General features: G+C 40.4%; 1 protein-coding gene across 13 annotated transcripts in view; it reads right to left on the reverse strand.

Moving 5' to 3' along the window:
* The window catches only part of LOC133663536 (rap1 GTPase-activating protein 2-like), a 250,355-nt gene that overhangs the window by 4,523 nt on the left and 228,332 nt on the right, over positions 1-17,500 (reverse strand). For 12 of the 13 annotated variants that reach the window (XM_062068075.1, XM_062068074.1, XM_062068080.1 and 9 more), the window contains 11 exons: positions 15,526-15,609; positions 15,340-15,440; positions 12,982-13,111; positions 12,731-12,886; positions 12,577-12,648; positions 8,748-8,834; positions 8,534-8,674; positions 4,491-4,640; positions 4,311-4,423; positions 4,136-4,234; positions 3,938-4,058 (listed from right to left, as the gene is read on the reverse strand). In XM_062068075.1, the coding sequence (XP_061924059.1) occupies positions 3,938-4,058; positions 4,136-4,234; positions 4,311-4,423; positions 4,491-4,640; positions 8,534-8,674; positions 8,748-8,834; positions 12,577-12,648; positions 12,731-12,886; positions 12,982-13,111; positions 15,340-15,440; positions 15,526-15,609 (1,254 nt within the window). The remainder of the gene's footprint in view (positions 1-3,937; positions 4,059-4,135; positions 4,235-4,310; positions 4,424-4,490; positions 4,641-8,533; positions 8,675-8,747; positions 8,835-12,576; positions 12,649-12,730; positions 12,887-12,981; positions 13,112-15,339; positions 15,441-15,525; positions 15,610-17,500) is intronic. The other variant, XM_062068073.1, reaches the window with a different exon arrangement.

Genomic DNA, 17,500 nt, shown 5'->3' on the forward strand with positions numbered 1-17,500 from the left:
CTACAAAATAAGTGACTGATGACATTTTTCTTTTTACATACAATTATGCAGTGGTAAAATAAATGAATTCTAACAATTATGCGGTGGAAAAAATAAATTAATTCTAAATAAATACATTTCCGGCTTCCTCCCACCTCCAGAAACATGCACCTGGGGATAGGTTGATTGGCAACACTAAATTGGCCCTAGTGTGTGAATGTGAGTGTGAATGTGGTCTGTCTATCTGTGTTGGCCCTGCGATGAGGTGGCGACTTGTCCAGAATGTACCCCGCCTTCCGCCCGATTGTAGCTGAGATATGCTCCAGCGCCCCCCGCGACCCCGAAGGGAATAAGCGGTAGAAAATGGATGGATGGATAAATATATGTAAAAAAAATAAAATAAATAAATATATATATATATATATATATATATATATATATATATAGGTCAGGAAAAAACACAGATGCTATATCCTCCCTACAAGCTGTTTCGCAGGTTTCCCTGCTCGTCGTATTATATATATATATATATATATATATATATATATATATATATATATATATATATATATATATATATATATATATATATATATATGATATATATGATATATATATATATATATATATATATATATATATATATATATATATATATATATATATATATATATATATATATATATACACTACCGTTCAAAAGTTTGGGGTCACATTGAAATGTCCTTATTTTTGAAGGAAAAGCACTGTACTTTTCAATGAAGATAACTTTAAACTAGTTTTAACTTTAATGAAATACACTCTATACATTGCTAATGTGGTAAATGACTATTATAGCTGCAAATGTCTGGTTTTTGGTGCAATATCTACATAGGTGTATAGAGGCCCATTTCCAGCAACTATCACTCCAGTGTTCTAATGGTACAATGTGTTTGCTCATTGGCTCAGAAGGCTAATTGATGATTAGAAAACCCTTGTGCAATCATTTTCACACATCTGAAAACAGTTTAGTTTGTTACAGAAGCTACAAAACTGACCTTCCTTTGAGCAGATTGAGTTTCTGTGTGGGGTCAATTATACGCTCAAAATGGCCAGAAAAAGAGAACTTTCATCTGAAACTCGACAGTCTATTCTTGTTCTTAGAAATGAAGGCTATTCCACAAAATTGTTTGGGTGACCCCAAACTTTTGAACGGTAGTGTGTGTATATATATATATATATATATATATATATATATATATATATATATATATATATATATATATATATATATATATAATAAATAAATATATGTGTATGGTATATATATACATGTATATATACCCGTACAACTCGGGGTGGTATATAAAAAAAAACTATTCACATCCGAATAGCAATTCTTATTAATCACAATTCTAAATAAATGTTCTTTTTCAAAAATCTATTTTAGATTTTTAGGCCATCTCTGAGCTGTGCATATAGATCATCGTTTATCCAGTGGTGTGCCGTCAGGGCCAGCAAGGCCTTCTCTGCTGGCCTAACATAACCAAAAATCATGATCATAATTAAAGATAAAATAATTTTTTTATTTACTTTACCTAAATATATAAAATTATTCATATTCTCTTCATGTCATATTGTGCTCCTTCCAGTGCTGTTGTTTTTAGTTTTAGTTTGTATCTAATCAGAATTCATCTAGCTTATGTTGCCATGCTGTACGAAATCTGCCAGACGCCTTCAGAATCAACTATGCGGGCGTCCGTGCACTGTAAGTGAACGGGGACATAGAGTTGATAGACAATTGCGATAGCGAATCAGATCACGAGTTGTTGTCAGCAAGGCCTTCTACCTGGCTTAAGGTTGAACGTGACATTTACGCGTCCTGTGATTGGATACTCATCGGGACCGTTAGCGGATGAATTTGAGAACACAGAGTTGATAGACAGTTGCGATAGCCAATCAGATCACAAGTTGTTGACAGCAGCCTGATGTTAACGAGACTGTGATTGGATACTCACTTGTCATTCCAAAGTGAGTATCCATTCATCCATCCATTTTCTGTCTTGCCACTGGTGAGGGCGGTCGCATCTCTCTCCGCTCCCTCCTTCCCTCCCTGCTTGCTCTCTTTGTTTTTGTCTTGTTTGAACTATTTTGAAGCCTCTTTTCTTGAGCTGTCCTCAAATCTAAACATCAAAATGAATTTGATCAACTGGACTCTCGACGCAATTGACACAGTCTTTTCGACAAGGAAAAGAGGCTCGGGGGAGCCTGGCTGCCCTGATGGAACCATTGCTGCGGGGTACGTGAGAGATTCCTGGAATACTTGGAGAATCATGTGCCTCTCAGTCCTTTCCATCGAGGACGTGGAAGACATCTACCTATTTGGAGCTGTGATCGCAGGGCATTTGCTGATTGGGCTGGGCATTGCTCTGGTGTATCGTCAAATTCGGAAGACGATGGCAGCCACTCAAGGGGCCAACAGGCTGTTCAACGCAATGGAAGGAATGGGTCGTGCTGTGGGATCACAGACTGGAGCGATTGCTGATTTGAATCGCAAGGTAGATTCGATCTTGATGATGTTACAGAAAGAATAAATTGGAATTGTCAGAGCCAGCATATAGAGCAGGAATGTCATTGTTTTGACTGCTCGAAGAAAAAAACAACATCTTAATCTACGATTTGACTCCCTCGAATGGCCTTGAGGAACAGGCTGTTTGAAAACACTCCCCCGAGGACTCCTCAAAGATGGACGCTTTTGACCTTTCCCTTTTCTTCAAAAGCACCTGGGTCGGACTCTTGAACTCTTGAACTCTTGGGGCCGGCCTCGGCCCATAAAGACAATCCAACATCTCACCCAAGTTAATTGGGCATACATGCACGCACATACCCTTCCCCAATCAACGCCTTCACCACTGCTTTATTCCTCCGGGGTTGTGGGGGCTGAGCAGCGCTTAACAGCAGCTGCTGGCCTCCAAGGTCCTGTTGGATGACTTTGTTGCGAGTTTGTTGTGATTAAATGTACCTTGTTTATGTGTGCCATGCTATGTGAGGTTTTTTTCCTCGGACTCAGTCTGGACCATTCCTGAGGGTCCAGCCTCAGACTGATATTTTTTTTTACTTCCACCCTCCCCCCAATGTCACCTTTTTCCCACCTTTTTGAGGAGCGCCTAAGTGAGGCTGATCCGTTGGCGGTCCCGTCTTGTCTCCCTGTAACGTATGTCTGCTCTTAGCGGGATTGTGCCGAAAATGTAATTTCAGTTCTTATGTGTCTTGTACATGTTAGAATGGACAATAAAGCTGATTGATTGATTGATTCACACATTTCAATTTAGCTGGAAGCGGGAAGTGTTGCGCCGTAGCCAGACCGGAATAGCAGAGAAGGAGAACAAAACGTTGATTAGGTGGCAGGTATATATTTGCACGGCCATTTTCAAGAAGGATATTTAAAGAGAAACTACATCTTTGTGAGACGATGTCGGCCAAAGCTAGCTCAGCTGTTCTGGCGATGAAATGGGGAAATGCTCGCCATTTCCACTCGAATAAGCCGACAACGAGGGATACCTCTGACTTATACGGCGTCGAATGGGTGCTATACATTGTGAGTTAAAATATTTAATATTTTCACTTTAAATATATTTTTTGCATTTTTAATTTTGACAGTACCACATAAGATATGTTTTAATTGCTGATGCGTTTTATTACATTTTTAAATGCGCCAGAAAATAACCCGTTTTGTACACTGTTGATGTGGTTCAATGGCCAGTAAATGTGTTCCTGCATAGTATTTCTCCAGCAATGGTCATGTGGTGACAAAGTATGGTATTTTGAGAGGTGATCATTGAAGTCGGACATCACCGAAAGCCTAGCTGGGAAACACACAAATGTATCATTACATTTGCACTCCACACAGAAAAAGCCTGTGTCACCACCACAAGCCTTGCATCATGCCAGTTTATCCACATTCTGTACTGAAACCCACCGTCTCTAATTCCTCCAAAGCTTCCGTATCTCCTGTAATGCTGCTGAAGCTGCTGGTGCTCGACGACGATCGAGAGATGTTCGGTCGGCCGTTCCCTCCGTCCTTGAGTTTCATGAAAGGCCTGTAAAAGGAAGCATATCCATTGACAGACTATACATTCGTTTATATCTTGCCGGAAAAATATCAGTCGTCTCTCACCTCTCTTTGTTAGGACAGATCTCAGGTGAGCTGGGGTTGGACGACGTCTCTGACCTCCCTTCTTGGGACAAGGGGCAGGTGTCTGTGGACTTTTGATCACTGTGCAAAAGAACACATTTAAGGCTTGATGTAATTCAACAAAATGACAGCGGGTGTTTGGGCGGAGATCACCAACCTGCGAGCGCATTTGTCTGACGGACTCTCGATGCTGGAGTGGAGACGAGGGAAAAGTCCCGATCGCCTTTTCACGGGGCTCTTCAGCGAAGATTTGGTCGACAACGCAGGAGGCTGACGATAAAGGGTTTCAAATTGAGGAAATAATGCCAAACATGCTGCCATGCATCCCTAAGCTCACATTGTAGGTGCTTTTTGTGCATTCACTGGTGCTCTGTGGCATTGCTCCGCCACTTAAACTAGCCGGGACCCCGCCTCCACCGCCGGGGCTCCTGAGGCGGTGAGACCCCACCATTGTCTCCATTGAGTGACTTCTCACCCGCATGGCTCTCTAAAAACAAGAACAAGACGGCCAGGTTACTAGTATATACTGGACCAATTGGGTCAACATGGATTTCAGGTACATTTTATGAGCCAGTAATGACCACAAGATGGCAGTATTCCCCACAAAATTCACAGTTTTATGATTTTCAGTGTTTCCCAACCTTTATCCAGTTTGGGTAAATATTTTTATATTAGAAAAATGTCACAAAAAGTATATATACTGTTTGAATGGTTAAGTGTGTACGTTTTGCAACCAATTGATGCATTATTGTATTAATTACATATATTTTGGGTCACGTCACCTGCTGCGGCCCAGTGGTTGGGAATTGTTCATTTTAGATATTTATTGTAGTTGGTTGCAATACTGCAAAAAATATGTAAAACATTTATATTTTTCGGTGATAAAAAATGGTCCACCGTAAAACAGGATCATTTGTAACCAATTTCAGTAGAATATACCGTATTTTTTTGGACTATAAGTCGCTCTGGAGTATAAGTCGCACCGGCCGAAAATGCATAATAAAGAAGGAAAAAAACATGTATAAGTCGCACTGGAGTATAAGTCGCATTTTTGGGGGAAATTTATTTGATAAAACCCAACACCAAGAATAGACATTTGAAAGGCAATTTAAAATAAATTAAGAATAGTGAACAACAGGCTGAATAAGTGTACGTTATATGACGCATAAACAACCAACTGAGAACGTGCCTGGTATGTTAACGTAACATATTATGGTAAGAGTCATTCAAATAACTATAACATATAGAACATGCTATACATTTACCAAAAAATCTGTCACTCCTAATCGCTAAATCCGATGAAATTTTATACGTCTAGTCTCTTACGTGAATGAGCTAAATAATATTATTTAATATTTTACGGAAATGTGTTAATAATTTCACACATAAGTCGCTCCTGAGTACAAGTAGCACACCCGGCCAAACTATGAAAAAAAACTGCGACTTATAGTCCGAAAAATACGGTATTATGTTCATGTATCAAAAAGGTTTTTAACGACACAAAAGTCAAACAGAAGCATATTAAAAATATTTATTCATTTTGAGTCAAGCATCAGCTGAAGACAAATTGCCATAGCCAGTGAAGCAATGAGAAAAGCGGCCGCTGGAAAAGTCTCTGAAAATCGCAACGCGGTTGTCCAGAGTGCCTGTGAAGGAGAGTGATGCTTGTCAAACAAAAACATGAAAAACACACACACACGAAAATAAACAGTGACATGGAGAATTTACAATCAAATACTGCAAAAGTGATGCAATTTGGAGCTCAAACAAAACCATACTTATTAGTTTGAGCGTTTTATACATTTTAAGCCTCTCTGTAAGGGTGAGTTTTACTTTATTTTAATTTATAATTAATTTCTCATTACGCCGTTACGTTTTGTTTTGATTACTGTAACATATTATTTGCGAGTCTCTCTATGTCCAGTGTTAAAAGACAAATTGGAACAAAATGCGGATGCTAGACTAAAGTTGGATCATATCACGCCTATACTGGCCCACCTGCACTGGCTCTCGGTACACTTCAGATGTGATTTTAAGGTTTTATTACTTACGTACAAAATGTTAAACGGTTTAGAACCATCTTATCTTGCCGATTGTATTGTACCATATGTTTGGTCCGGGAATTTGCAGTCAAAGACAGGGTCTATGCAGGTTTTTTACTGTGCATGAATGCACAAAGGTGAACTTTGTTGATGTTATTGACTTGTGTGGAGTGTTAATCAGGCATATTTGGTCAGTGCATGACTGCAAGATAATCGATGCTAACATGCTATTTAGGCTAGCTGTATGTACATATTGCATCTTTATGCCTCATCTGTCGGTATATTTGAGCTCATTTAATATCCTTTACTTTTATCCTCTTTGTATACAATTTAGTTTTGTATGTCTCATGACACATTATCTCTATGTAATACTGGCTGCATTTATAATAGTTGTTTGTGTGCCATGTTGTTCCAGACCACAGCAAACATTACCTAACTTGCCAAAGATTGTAATAAATCTATTAAAAGAAGACAGCCTGATGTTTGCTTTAACTTGGACACACACATCTATACCTTTGACCATTAAAAGCCAGTAATTTCCAGGAGTTATCTCACCTTCTGAGTAGCCGCTGACTTACTAATGGTTTCTAATGTTATACATTTTAACATTTCTGTCAATGAAGATTTGGTTCAGCCTGCGACACAGTCATTTTGATAGTAGGCTAATATAGCTAATATAGACACTTACGTCATGTGTTGCCTTTATTATAAGACTTATATAAGACTTTTCATTTTTTGCGGCTCCAGACAGATTTTTTTTTTGTATTTTTGGTCCAATATTTTGGGTTGCCGACCCCTGGCCTAAGACGTCGCTTGCACCCCAATCTTGGTGCCGCGTTCTGCATAGTGTTGTCGCAATAACACAGCAGGTTGCTATGGAGACGACCGGGATATTAATCCAAAACAAAGTCAGCAATCAACAGGTATCCATGAGGGAATTTGGGAGGGCTTATATTCTTCTCAGGTTGGCTATGAACACGTCTGTGCTAAAATTTCATATGAAGCGCCCTGTCATTCGTTAATTGATTTTTTACATGCGCTTATTCGCCCAAAACGGGGCCCTCCACGGATCACAGAGACATAGGCACGACGCATGATCTGCGTATAGGGAGGGCGGCCCTGGGTATACCAACGCACACACTTGCACAGCCACACTGGTTGGGCTCGGTGACATAGAGACAATCCCGATACTCACTGGAACATTTAGTGAATCAAACAAGCACTTGTTGCAGGAAAGCATCGCAACAGTAAAGTTGAACCTTGAAGAGAAGACCCCAATGGTTGTGACACCAGCCGGTTTAGAAACAGGAAACTGAGAGTGTGGATTATTGGGACACCGGAGGATGGAAAAACTGTTGCCTTGTCTGACTTTATGTGACGGGTTTTGGATGGAAGTTATGATGTAACGATGTGGGAGATGTATTCTGGTTCCCTTAGTACAGGGGTGTCAAAGTCAAGGCCCTCGGGCCAGATCTGGCCCGTGAATGAATTATCTATGGCCCCCGGGATGATATTTGATTAGTATTAGAACCGGTCCGCAGGCCACAGCCGCCTGCTGCTGTTTTTCACGCACCAATTTTGGGTTCCCATCAACTCATAAAAATGGGGTGCCTACAGGAAATTTTTGGGGTCCCACTTTTTTGTAACCGTTTTGATAACAATTGATAAATGTATGCATTATCCTGTTATATCTTCAGTTCAGTTCAGTTTCAGTTTATTTCGAACATGCATACGATACAATGATGTAATGCATCACAAAATTCCAGTTGTTTCATAACAGCGCGTCCGAAAAGGAGTAGGACGAAGCAGAGCTTATTTAATCCTACCCCTTTTCATACCATAGTAATTTTATCCAATTTTATCGCACATTCTATATTGTGTTTTGGAAAAAGGCTGTCATAAACGTTACTTTATTCATTAAAAAAAAACAATACAAAAGAAAACACATTTTTATGCATATGTAAATGTATTCAGTTATAAACATTCATTCTTTCCTTTATAGATCTAAACTTTACCGCTGCTGGTATTTTTTTTCTATATTTGTATTGTAATCTTTTCAGAATGTGATTGTTCTATTTTTGGCCAAAGTAAGAAAAAGAAAACAATCTGAAGTTGTCTTTATTTTGTGGCCCCTGGGCTAAAATGAGTTTGACACCCCTGCCTTAGTATCAAAAGAGCATCATCATAGCAGGCCTACCTGAGCATCTTTGCTACCAAGTGTGATTTGTTGTTGACATTTACTTGGCCTACACAGCACAAAACACCCATCCTGTAATAGCAACTTGTCCTACAACATAATTCCGGCGCCAAAATAAAAGTCACAGTGGGAGAAGATCACCTTAAATGACTCCAGTAGACCCCCGTGTCCTCCGTTCTCCAGCTTGTCCTCCTCCTCCGCCTGGCTGAGACCCAGAGTGGCCTGACTTTGTCTGTGGAGCTCATCGTGCAGGTTGTCCAGCAGAGCAGCTCGCGTTCGACCCTTGATACGAGATGTACATACACATATTCAATAACGGCCAGCTTGGTAAATAAAGTGTGTCTGCACGTGTCACCTCTAGTTTGGCAAACTTGTCAGATTTGTAGCAAGCATTTTCTGCATTGATCAGCTTTGTCAGCAGGAAGTCCCGAAACTCTGGGCCCTGGAGAGTAAAGAAAGACAGCAGTCATTACACCAAATAATTATGGCCCGATGCCCGATAGAAGTGAGAAAAGTGGTTCTGCGCAAATTGGGTTGCAGGAATTGTAATTTGCTGCGGTATCACCATAATGCAAAACATGTTGCGGCAAGCACGGACAACCGCGCTAACGAGCGGAGTGGCCAGCCCACACTCGGACAGACGACGGTGTCCAGAGCCAAGATAAGGGAGGGCGTGTTTGGCAAATTAACAAGCGGGCTGGAGAATCGTACATAATAAGGTGCTAGAAATAGCGCCGCCTGATGCATGAACAGTAAAAAAAACAGTTTTCAAGACACAGGCAATGCTTGAGCTCACGAAAAGGACCTTAAAGGCCTACTGAAACCCACTACTATCGACCACGCAGTCTGATAGTTCATATATCAATGATGAAATCTTAACATTGCAACACATGCCAATACGGCCGGGTTAGATTAGTAAAGTGCATATTAAATTTCCCGTGAAATATCCTGCTGAAAACGTCTCGGTATGATGACGTTTGCGCGTGACGTCACGGATTGTAGCGGACATTTTGGGACACCATTGTGGCCAGCTATTAAGTCGTCTGTTTTCATCGCAAAATTCCACAGTATTCTGGACATCTGTGTTGGTGAATCTTTTGCAATTTGTTTAATGAACAATGGAGACAGCAAAGAAGAAAGCTGTAGGTGGGAAGCGGTGTATTAGCGGCTGGCTGCAGCAACACAAACACGTAGCCGGTGTTTCATTGTTTACATTCCCGAAAGATGACAGTCAAGCCTTACCATTGGCCTGTGGAGAACTGGGACAAAGGAAACTCTTACCAGGAGGACTTTGAGTTGGATACGCGGTACCGTGAGTACGCAGCTGCGGCTTCCAAACATTTGATCGCTTGCCCGTACGTGCGTGCCGCTATGTGCATGTCACGTACGTAACTTTGGGGACTTTGGGGAAATATATGTGCTGTATGAACTTTGCGGAGGTGAACGGTACTTTGGGCTGTGGGATTGAGTGTGTTGTGCGGGTGTTTGATTTGTATTGGTGGGTTATATGGACGGGAGGGGGGAGGTGTTTGTTATGCAGGATTAATTTGTGGCATATTAAATATAAGCCTGGTTGTGTTGTGGCTAATAGAGTATATATATGTCTTGTGTTTATTTACTGTTTTAGTCATTCCCAGCTGAATATCAGGTCCCACCCGCCTCTCACAGCATCCTATCTGAATCGCTTCCACTGCCCTCTAGTCCTTCACTCTCACTTTCCTCATCCACAAATCTTTCATCCTCGTTCAAATTAATGGGGTAATCGTCGCTTTCTCGGTCCGAATCGCTCTGGCTGCTGGCGTCCATGATTGTAAACAATGTGCACATGTGAGGCGCTCCACAACCTGTGACGTCACGCTACTTCCGGTACAGGCAAGGCTTTTTTATCAGCGACCAAAAGTTGAGAACTTTATCGTCGATGTTCTCTACTAGATCCTTTCAGCAAAAATATAGCAATATCGCGAAATGATCAAGTATGACACATAGAATGGACCTGCTATCCCCGTTTGAATAAGAAAATAGCATTTCAGTAGGCCATTAAAGAGATGATTACAGCCAGCTGGAATTTGGGTGTCCTATTCAGTAGAAAACTGTACAATTGCATTCCATTTATTTGGGGCGGTCTGTCATAACGTTTTTAGAACTCTATCGGACATTGCAACTTTTGGTGTTAGTGTTCCTAAAAAAGAGGCACGCAAACCATACTTGCCAACCCTCCCGATTTTCCCAGGAGACTCCCGAATTTCAGTGCCCCTCCCGAAAATCCCTCGGGGCAACCATTCTCCCGAATTTCTCCCGATTTCCACCCGGACAACAATATTGGGGGCGTGCCTTAAAGGCACTGCCTTTAGTGTCCTCTCTTCCCTGAAAAGGAGACTATTATATATGTCTCCATTATCCATAGGTTTATCTATAACCCATAAAGTAGGCAGGCACGGAGCTATTTTTTAGCCTTTGTTTATTCCAGCCGGCACGTTAATACACTGACACACAACATCCGGATTCCCATCATGCATTGCTTCAAAACTACGGCAAGTAGTAATGTCCAAAAACATAACAGAGACGAAGCAGAAGAACGAAGAAGAGACAGTCATGGCGATGACGAGTAAGAAGAAGAAGTACGCTTGCAAGTTCCAAAATGATCATCCAGGACAGCTCGAAGGGGAAGGGGTTATGCTGCCTGCCAATTTTGTTGATCAGACTTCTCCATTGAACACGGTGGCCGAACGGATATACTCATTCATGAACGGATTATATATATATATATATATATATATATATATATATATATATATATATATATATATATATATATATATATATATATATATATATATATATATAAATATATATATATATATATATATATAAATATATATATATATATATATATAAATATATATATATATATATATATATATATATATAAATATATATATATATATATATATAAATATATATATATATATATATATAAATATATATATATATATATATATATATATATATATATATATATATATATATATATATATATATATATATATATATATATATATATATATATATATAAATAAATAAATACTTGAAAATATATATACTGTACGGTATACCGGTATTAGTACAGTACCGCGATACTAATGAATCATTTTCGGTACTATATCGCATGTTCGGTAGCACACAATCACTTACTTACAAGCAGACACAGTGTGTAGACAGAAAAGGGAGAATGGACGCATTTTGGCTTACAAACTAACAATAAAGGTGAAGTTATAACACTGAAACGCCCTCAGGAAGAGGTGCTTTAAGTCATGGCTAGCTAGCTAGCGGCTAAGGTCTATCTGTCATCGGCAGTGTTTTAGCTACTTCTAAATCACTAATCCTGGTCTCCATGGAGACAAATGAAGTACTTTTCTTACAAGTATCATCCCTGCAGGACGAGGAATAGCTAAACATGCTTCACTACACACCGTAGCTCACCGGCGTCAAAATGTAAACAAACGCCATTGGTGGATCTACACCTGACATCCACTGTAATGATACCAAGTACAGTAACGTATCTAGTCGATACTACTATGATTACATCAATATTTTTTGGAATCACAACATCTTCTTTTGTTTTTTTAAAATGTATATTATGTTTATAAACTCAGAAAATATGTCCCTGGACACATGAGGACTTTGAATATGACCAATGTATGATCCTGTAACTATTTGGTATCAGGCTTGTGTCCTGGGCATGACGTTAAAGTGCATCCGGCAGTGGAGGCTCCTCTATGGGGTCTTGGGGCACTAGGAGGTTAACCCCTTTACTACTGTTACCCTAGGTGGCCCTTGGCAAAGGCCTAGTACCTGACTGCCCCCTAGCCAGGGATACGGTGAAGACCTCAATGGCGGAGCAGGCGGAAGACGGTAGATTTAAGAACTACCACAACGGCTGCGATGGAGGAAGAAGGCTGCAGCAGAAAAGGGTCCCCAGTCGTCTTGGACTCCATGCCACTGGACCCTGACCCGATTCTGTCTAAGATTTTTTTGTTAAAATAAAGCCAATAATGCCATTTTTTGTGGTACCCTTTATTTAGAAAAGTACCGAAAAGTACCGAAAAGTATCAAAATAATTTTAGTACCGGTACCAAAACATTGGTATCGTTACTAACACTAGTTTGTATTGACCTTTATCTCACCTTTTTGAAGACAGCTGGGTTCGGGAGAAGGGGTCCAAAAGGAGGGACATCCTCCCTCGCAGTGACAGATACCTGTTGAGATAAAAGGACATCTAATCACACACTAACGGAGACACAAATCAAGACAGAAACGTGAGAAGACAGTACTATTAACCTTGTATATTGTGTTTTCTGTACACGGGTTCTCAGCTTGGATTAGCACATAAGCGTGCAGAAAGTTGGATGCAATTATGTCAGGAACAAAAGGCGTTGGTTCTTCCTGGAAAACTGCTGCCACAATGTCATTTCCTATGTGCCTTTTCCTCTGAAGCTGAGAGGGCAGAGGAGAGCATATTGCTTCTCACACAGATTGATGTGCGGAGGTGATGCGGTAAGAATAACAAGGTCAAGACCAGAGCCAACAACCTGCTGGATGTCCCCATCGGTGAAAGGGAGCTTGGTTGACACGTGGAACATGATCTCTCTCTGTCTGAAAACCGTGTATACAGATTCTGTCCCTGTCTGTCCGTGGGACACATCTAGCCCTCCGCGAAATCTGCAATGACACAAAAAGGGCATGTCGGTCATCATCATTTTCAGCTTGGTTGCTAAAGCAAAATTAGTTTAATTCCTGTACACAGCATGACCAAAGTAAAGTGGAACTTCGATTTACGATGACCCATTGTGTGCCTTGCAGCACGGCTATTTTGTGCCCGGGAGCACATCCATTGTGGGCGGGCTTATTAAACTATGCTGCTTATTTGATAGCCACTGTGCTAAGTGCTACATTGTGTGCCCTTGTAAAAGTTTTTAGCCTTTTTACAACATCATTTTTCTAGTTTTTCTTGCTCGATGTGAGTCCAAAGAAAGTTATGGACAAGCGATATATGGTTTGAAACATTCAGGAAGTAGCTACAGCGTTGTCGACACTGCCAAGAAGATTACCAAACAAAAGTTAAAGTAGTCTATTTTATTAATTGTTAATAATTGTAGCGTTCTGGCTGTTAAAGTTAATGAGTTCTGTGATTTCAAACTGTGAATGCACAACAGCTATATTACCATTGATTGTTTTGTCCCCAGGTGCATGTCCAAAGACATGCACCTGGGGATAGGTTGATTGGCAACACTAAATTGGCCCAAGTGTGTGAATGTGAGTGTGAATGTTGTCTGTCTATCTGTGTTGGCCCTGTGATGAGGTGGCGACTTGTCTAGGGTGTACCCCGCCTTCCGCCCGGATGCAGCTGAGATAGGCTCCAGCGCCCCCCGCCACGCCAAAAAGGGACAAGCGGTAGAAAATGGATGGATGGATGGATGGATGTTTTGTTAAACTTACATAGCAGTGTGCTGCGTTCAGTAACACTCTGGAAACACGGATACTGTGGGCCTCGTCTACGAAGATCCCAAATATCACATGCTAAATACAATTTGTAAACTAAAAAAAGTATTGTTAGTAGGTGTGTTGTGGGTGATCTCCTAAGGCCGCTTGTGAAATTGATTTACACATGTAAAAATGGTGCAGAATGCCATCCTTAAATCACATATACTACCATCTGCTATTGCGCATAAATGGCATCATGGTCTAACCTGTAGTGTTTTCTTATGTTGTGGAACATGCAACTGACGACTATAATTACTTATACAACACCTTTTTGGACAACGGAACCAACCTTTTAGCTCGCTGACGATGCACTTTGGGATAAATGCAATGGAATGATCCAGTTGCAAGAAAACGCATGTTGCAAGAAGTTGTTTATTTTATATTATAAAACGAACAGCATTAAAAAACAACAACAGCAGACACCTAAATTAATCTATTTAGTTTGTTTCAGTGTCTCCTGGCTCCAAATCTGCCCCCTTGAGTCATCCAGCAGCTGTAAAATTGCATCGCTGGATTGACGATGTGTTTAAAACTTCTAGTTCTTACTGGTCAAACATGCGGATGGAGTATTCTCTCTCCGTTGTCCGTCTTTGCAGCACGATTACCTCCTTCTCACAACAATTTGTGCGGAACTGTTTGAACATACCTTCCAAACCATCTAAATATAGACACAAAACAGCCTCAGCAAAACACTTCCGGGTTTGATTAATCACTTAGCAGGCGTTAAATGTTTATATTTGCATCCATCATGCTTGCACGTGTTTAATATGTTTAAAAGTTAAGTTAAAGTTAAAGTACCAATGATTGTCACACACACACTAGGTGTGGTGAAATTTGTCCTCTGCATTTGACCCATCCCCTTGGGGAGCAGTGGGCAGCAGCGGCGCCGCGCCCGGGAATCATTTTGGTGATTTAACCCCCAATTCCAACCCTTGATGCTGAGTGCCAAGCAGGGAGGTAATGGGTCCCATTCTTATAGTATATTTAGTACATCAGGCCTTAATGATCTGGTTGACTTTAGTAGGACTGTAACTGTATCTTACAACTTTATTTGGCTCTATTTTGCAGCCGTACCTCATGAAAAAAAGCATAGGGACCAAGTGACCATTTAAATGTATTAAAAAATACTCCCCTAAAATTGAGGCTTATGAAAACTGAGAATTATTGCAATGCTCTGACTACTGTACTTATTCAAGGTCCACGTTCTTGTAGGATTTGAACATGAAGGTCAAACGAGAACTTTGTTGTTTATGTCCAATAAAGTTTGCTTCGCCGGACCACTCTCTCAATTTCTTTTAATCTTCACTCATTCGTTACTTCTTTAAAGTGGTATTTGAGTTTTATACGGTCTCTCTATTTTCCAACTTTCTCCGCATTTAATTCAAGTGCTTTCTATCGCATCTCACCCTTTAAAGTCATGAAGTTCGATGTTGTCACCGAGTATACTGAGAAACTCCTTGAAAGCTGGAGTCTCTTGGCTGTTCCCAAACAACTCTTCCTCTGACGTCTGCAGGGAGAAGAGGAGTATCAGTGACACTTCACTTTATAAACAAGGTCAAATAACGCTGCGCTGGTTTGTGCAAAACGCTTACCTGTCCGAATTTTTGGTAGATCACACCGAATTTGAAGGTGTTGTTGACCTCGTGCTCGTCGTAAGCTACAATCAACTGAGACCCCTGTGCAACAAGAAGAACTATTACTCCTCACGCCTCAAGTGTTAGGCTGTAGAAAACATGTTGTTGTCCGCTTCAACATGTCTCCAGGGTAGATTTAGTTGGCTCTTGTTGCGTCAGGCCGACATGTGACCAACTCTCACGATCCCCAGCGAGCCCAGTGATCTTGTTGAAGTGGTACGTTTCCCTGCCTGAGGTGGCGGCCGAGAGGGGAACGCCGTCATTGCCGTTCACCAGCCCCACACAGGAATGAACTAAGCAAATCCACCATGTCCACCATCAATCCTTTGGAACAATGCACTCTTTAGCCAGGTGAACATGGACCCAAATGTATTTATTAATCTGATCATCATTCGGATTAGAATGTGACCCTGAAAAAAAAGATCGGATTATGACGTGCATGTTCATGTATCACACCTTAAATCGGAATACTTTACTTTGACATGCGCAGAACATAACATGAACGGAAAATTATGTTATTGCTCACTGCTTGTGCTGAAGAAGCAGTCGACTTCCACTGTAAACAAACATGGCTTTGTGCATTTCTGCTTGTCCAATGTTATCGCGGTATATAGTTAAAATGTTTTCCTTCTGTTCACTACTTTTGTTTTACCTCTCTTTTTGAAATCTAACTGTGTATGTGTTTGAGGCTATCAGTTAGCACTTGGAGTAGCTGTAATGTCGTGACTAAAACAGCTGGTTGAGACGACAACTGCATCCCTTCTTTTATTGTTACATCGACACATGGCATTCCAAAACATCATTTTGTTTTTGCAAGTCTTATTTTAAAGCAACAAACACAACAGTAATTTCTGTTTGTCTGACGTTATCACAATATATAGTAATTTTTTTCCCCCTTCTGTTCACTACTTCTGTTTCACCTCTCTTTTTGAAATGTAGCTGTTCTGTGCCATTTATGTCGCGATATGTATAAATTGCCGCACGTCTTCATGTTTCATCATTCTCTGTATGCGTTTGAGGCTAGCAGTTAGCACTTGGAGTAGCTGTAATGTCGTGACTAAAACAACTCGTTGAGACGACAACCGCATCCCTTCTTTTATTGTTACATCGACACATGGCATTCCAAAACATCATTTTGTTTTTGCTAGTCTTGTTTTAAAGCAACTAACACAACAGTAATTTCTGCTTGTCCGACATTATCACAATATATAGTCATTTCCCCCCCCTTTTGTTCACTACTTTTGTTTCACCTCTCTTTTTGAAATGTAGCTGTTCTGTGCCATTTATGTTGCTATATGTATAAATTGCCGCACGTCTTCATATTTCATCATTGTCTGTATGTGTTTGAGGCTAGCAGTTAGCACTTGGAGTAGCTGTAATGTCGTGACTAAAACAGCTCGTTGAGACGACAACCGCATCCCTTCTTTTATTGTTACATCGACACATGGCATTCCAAAACATCATTTTGTTTTTGCAAGTCTTGTTTTAAAGCAACAAACACAACAGTAATTTCTGTTTGTCTGACGTTATCACAGTATATAGTAATTTTTCCCCCCCTTCTGTTCACTACTTTTGTTTCACCTCTCTTTTTGAAATGTAGCTGTTCTGTACCATTTATGTTGCGATATGTATAAGTTGCAGCACGTCTTCATGTTTCATCATTCTCTGTATGCGTTTGAGGCTAGCAGTTAGCACTTTGAGTAGCTGTAATGTCGTGACTAAAACAGCTCGTTGAGACGACAACCGCGTCCCTTCTTTTATTGTTACATCGACACATGACACTCCAAAACATAATACTGTAAATACCTCTACTTCTGTACATGTTGAATGGGGGGAAACAACAGCAAGACAATCGCTTCATTCCGAGATTTTTATATTTAATCCATCCTCTGTCACCAAAAGTATAGCTGACATCAAAGACATGCACAGTAAC

The sequence above is a fragment of the Entelurus aequoreus genome, linkage group LG13 (genome assembly GCF_033978785.1).
Source record: "Entelurus aequoreus isolate RoL-2023_Sb linkage group LG13, RoL_Eaeq_v1.1, whole genome shotgun sequence".
NCBI lineage: Eukaryota > Metazoa > Chordata > Actinopteri > Syngnathiformes > Syngnathidae > Entelurus > Entelurus aequoreus.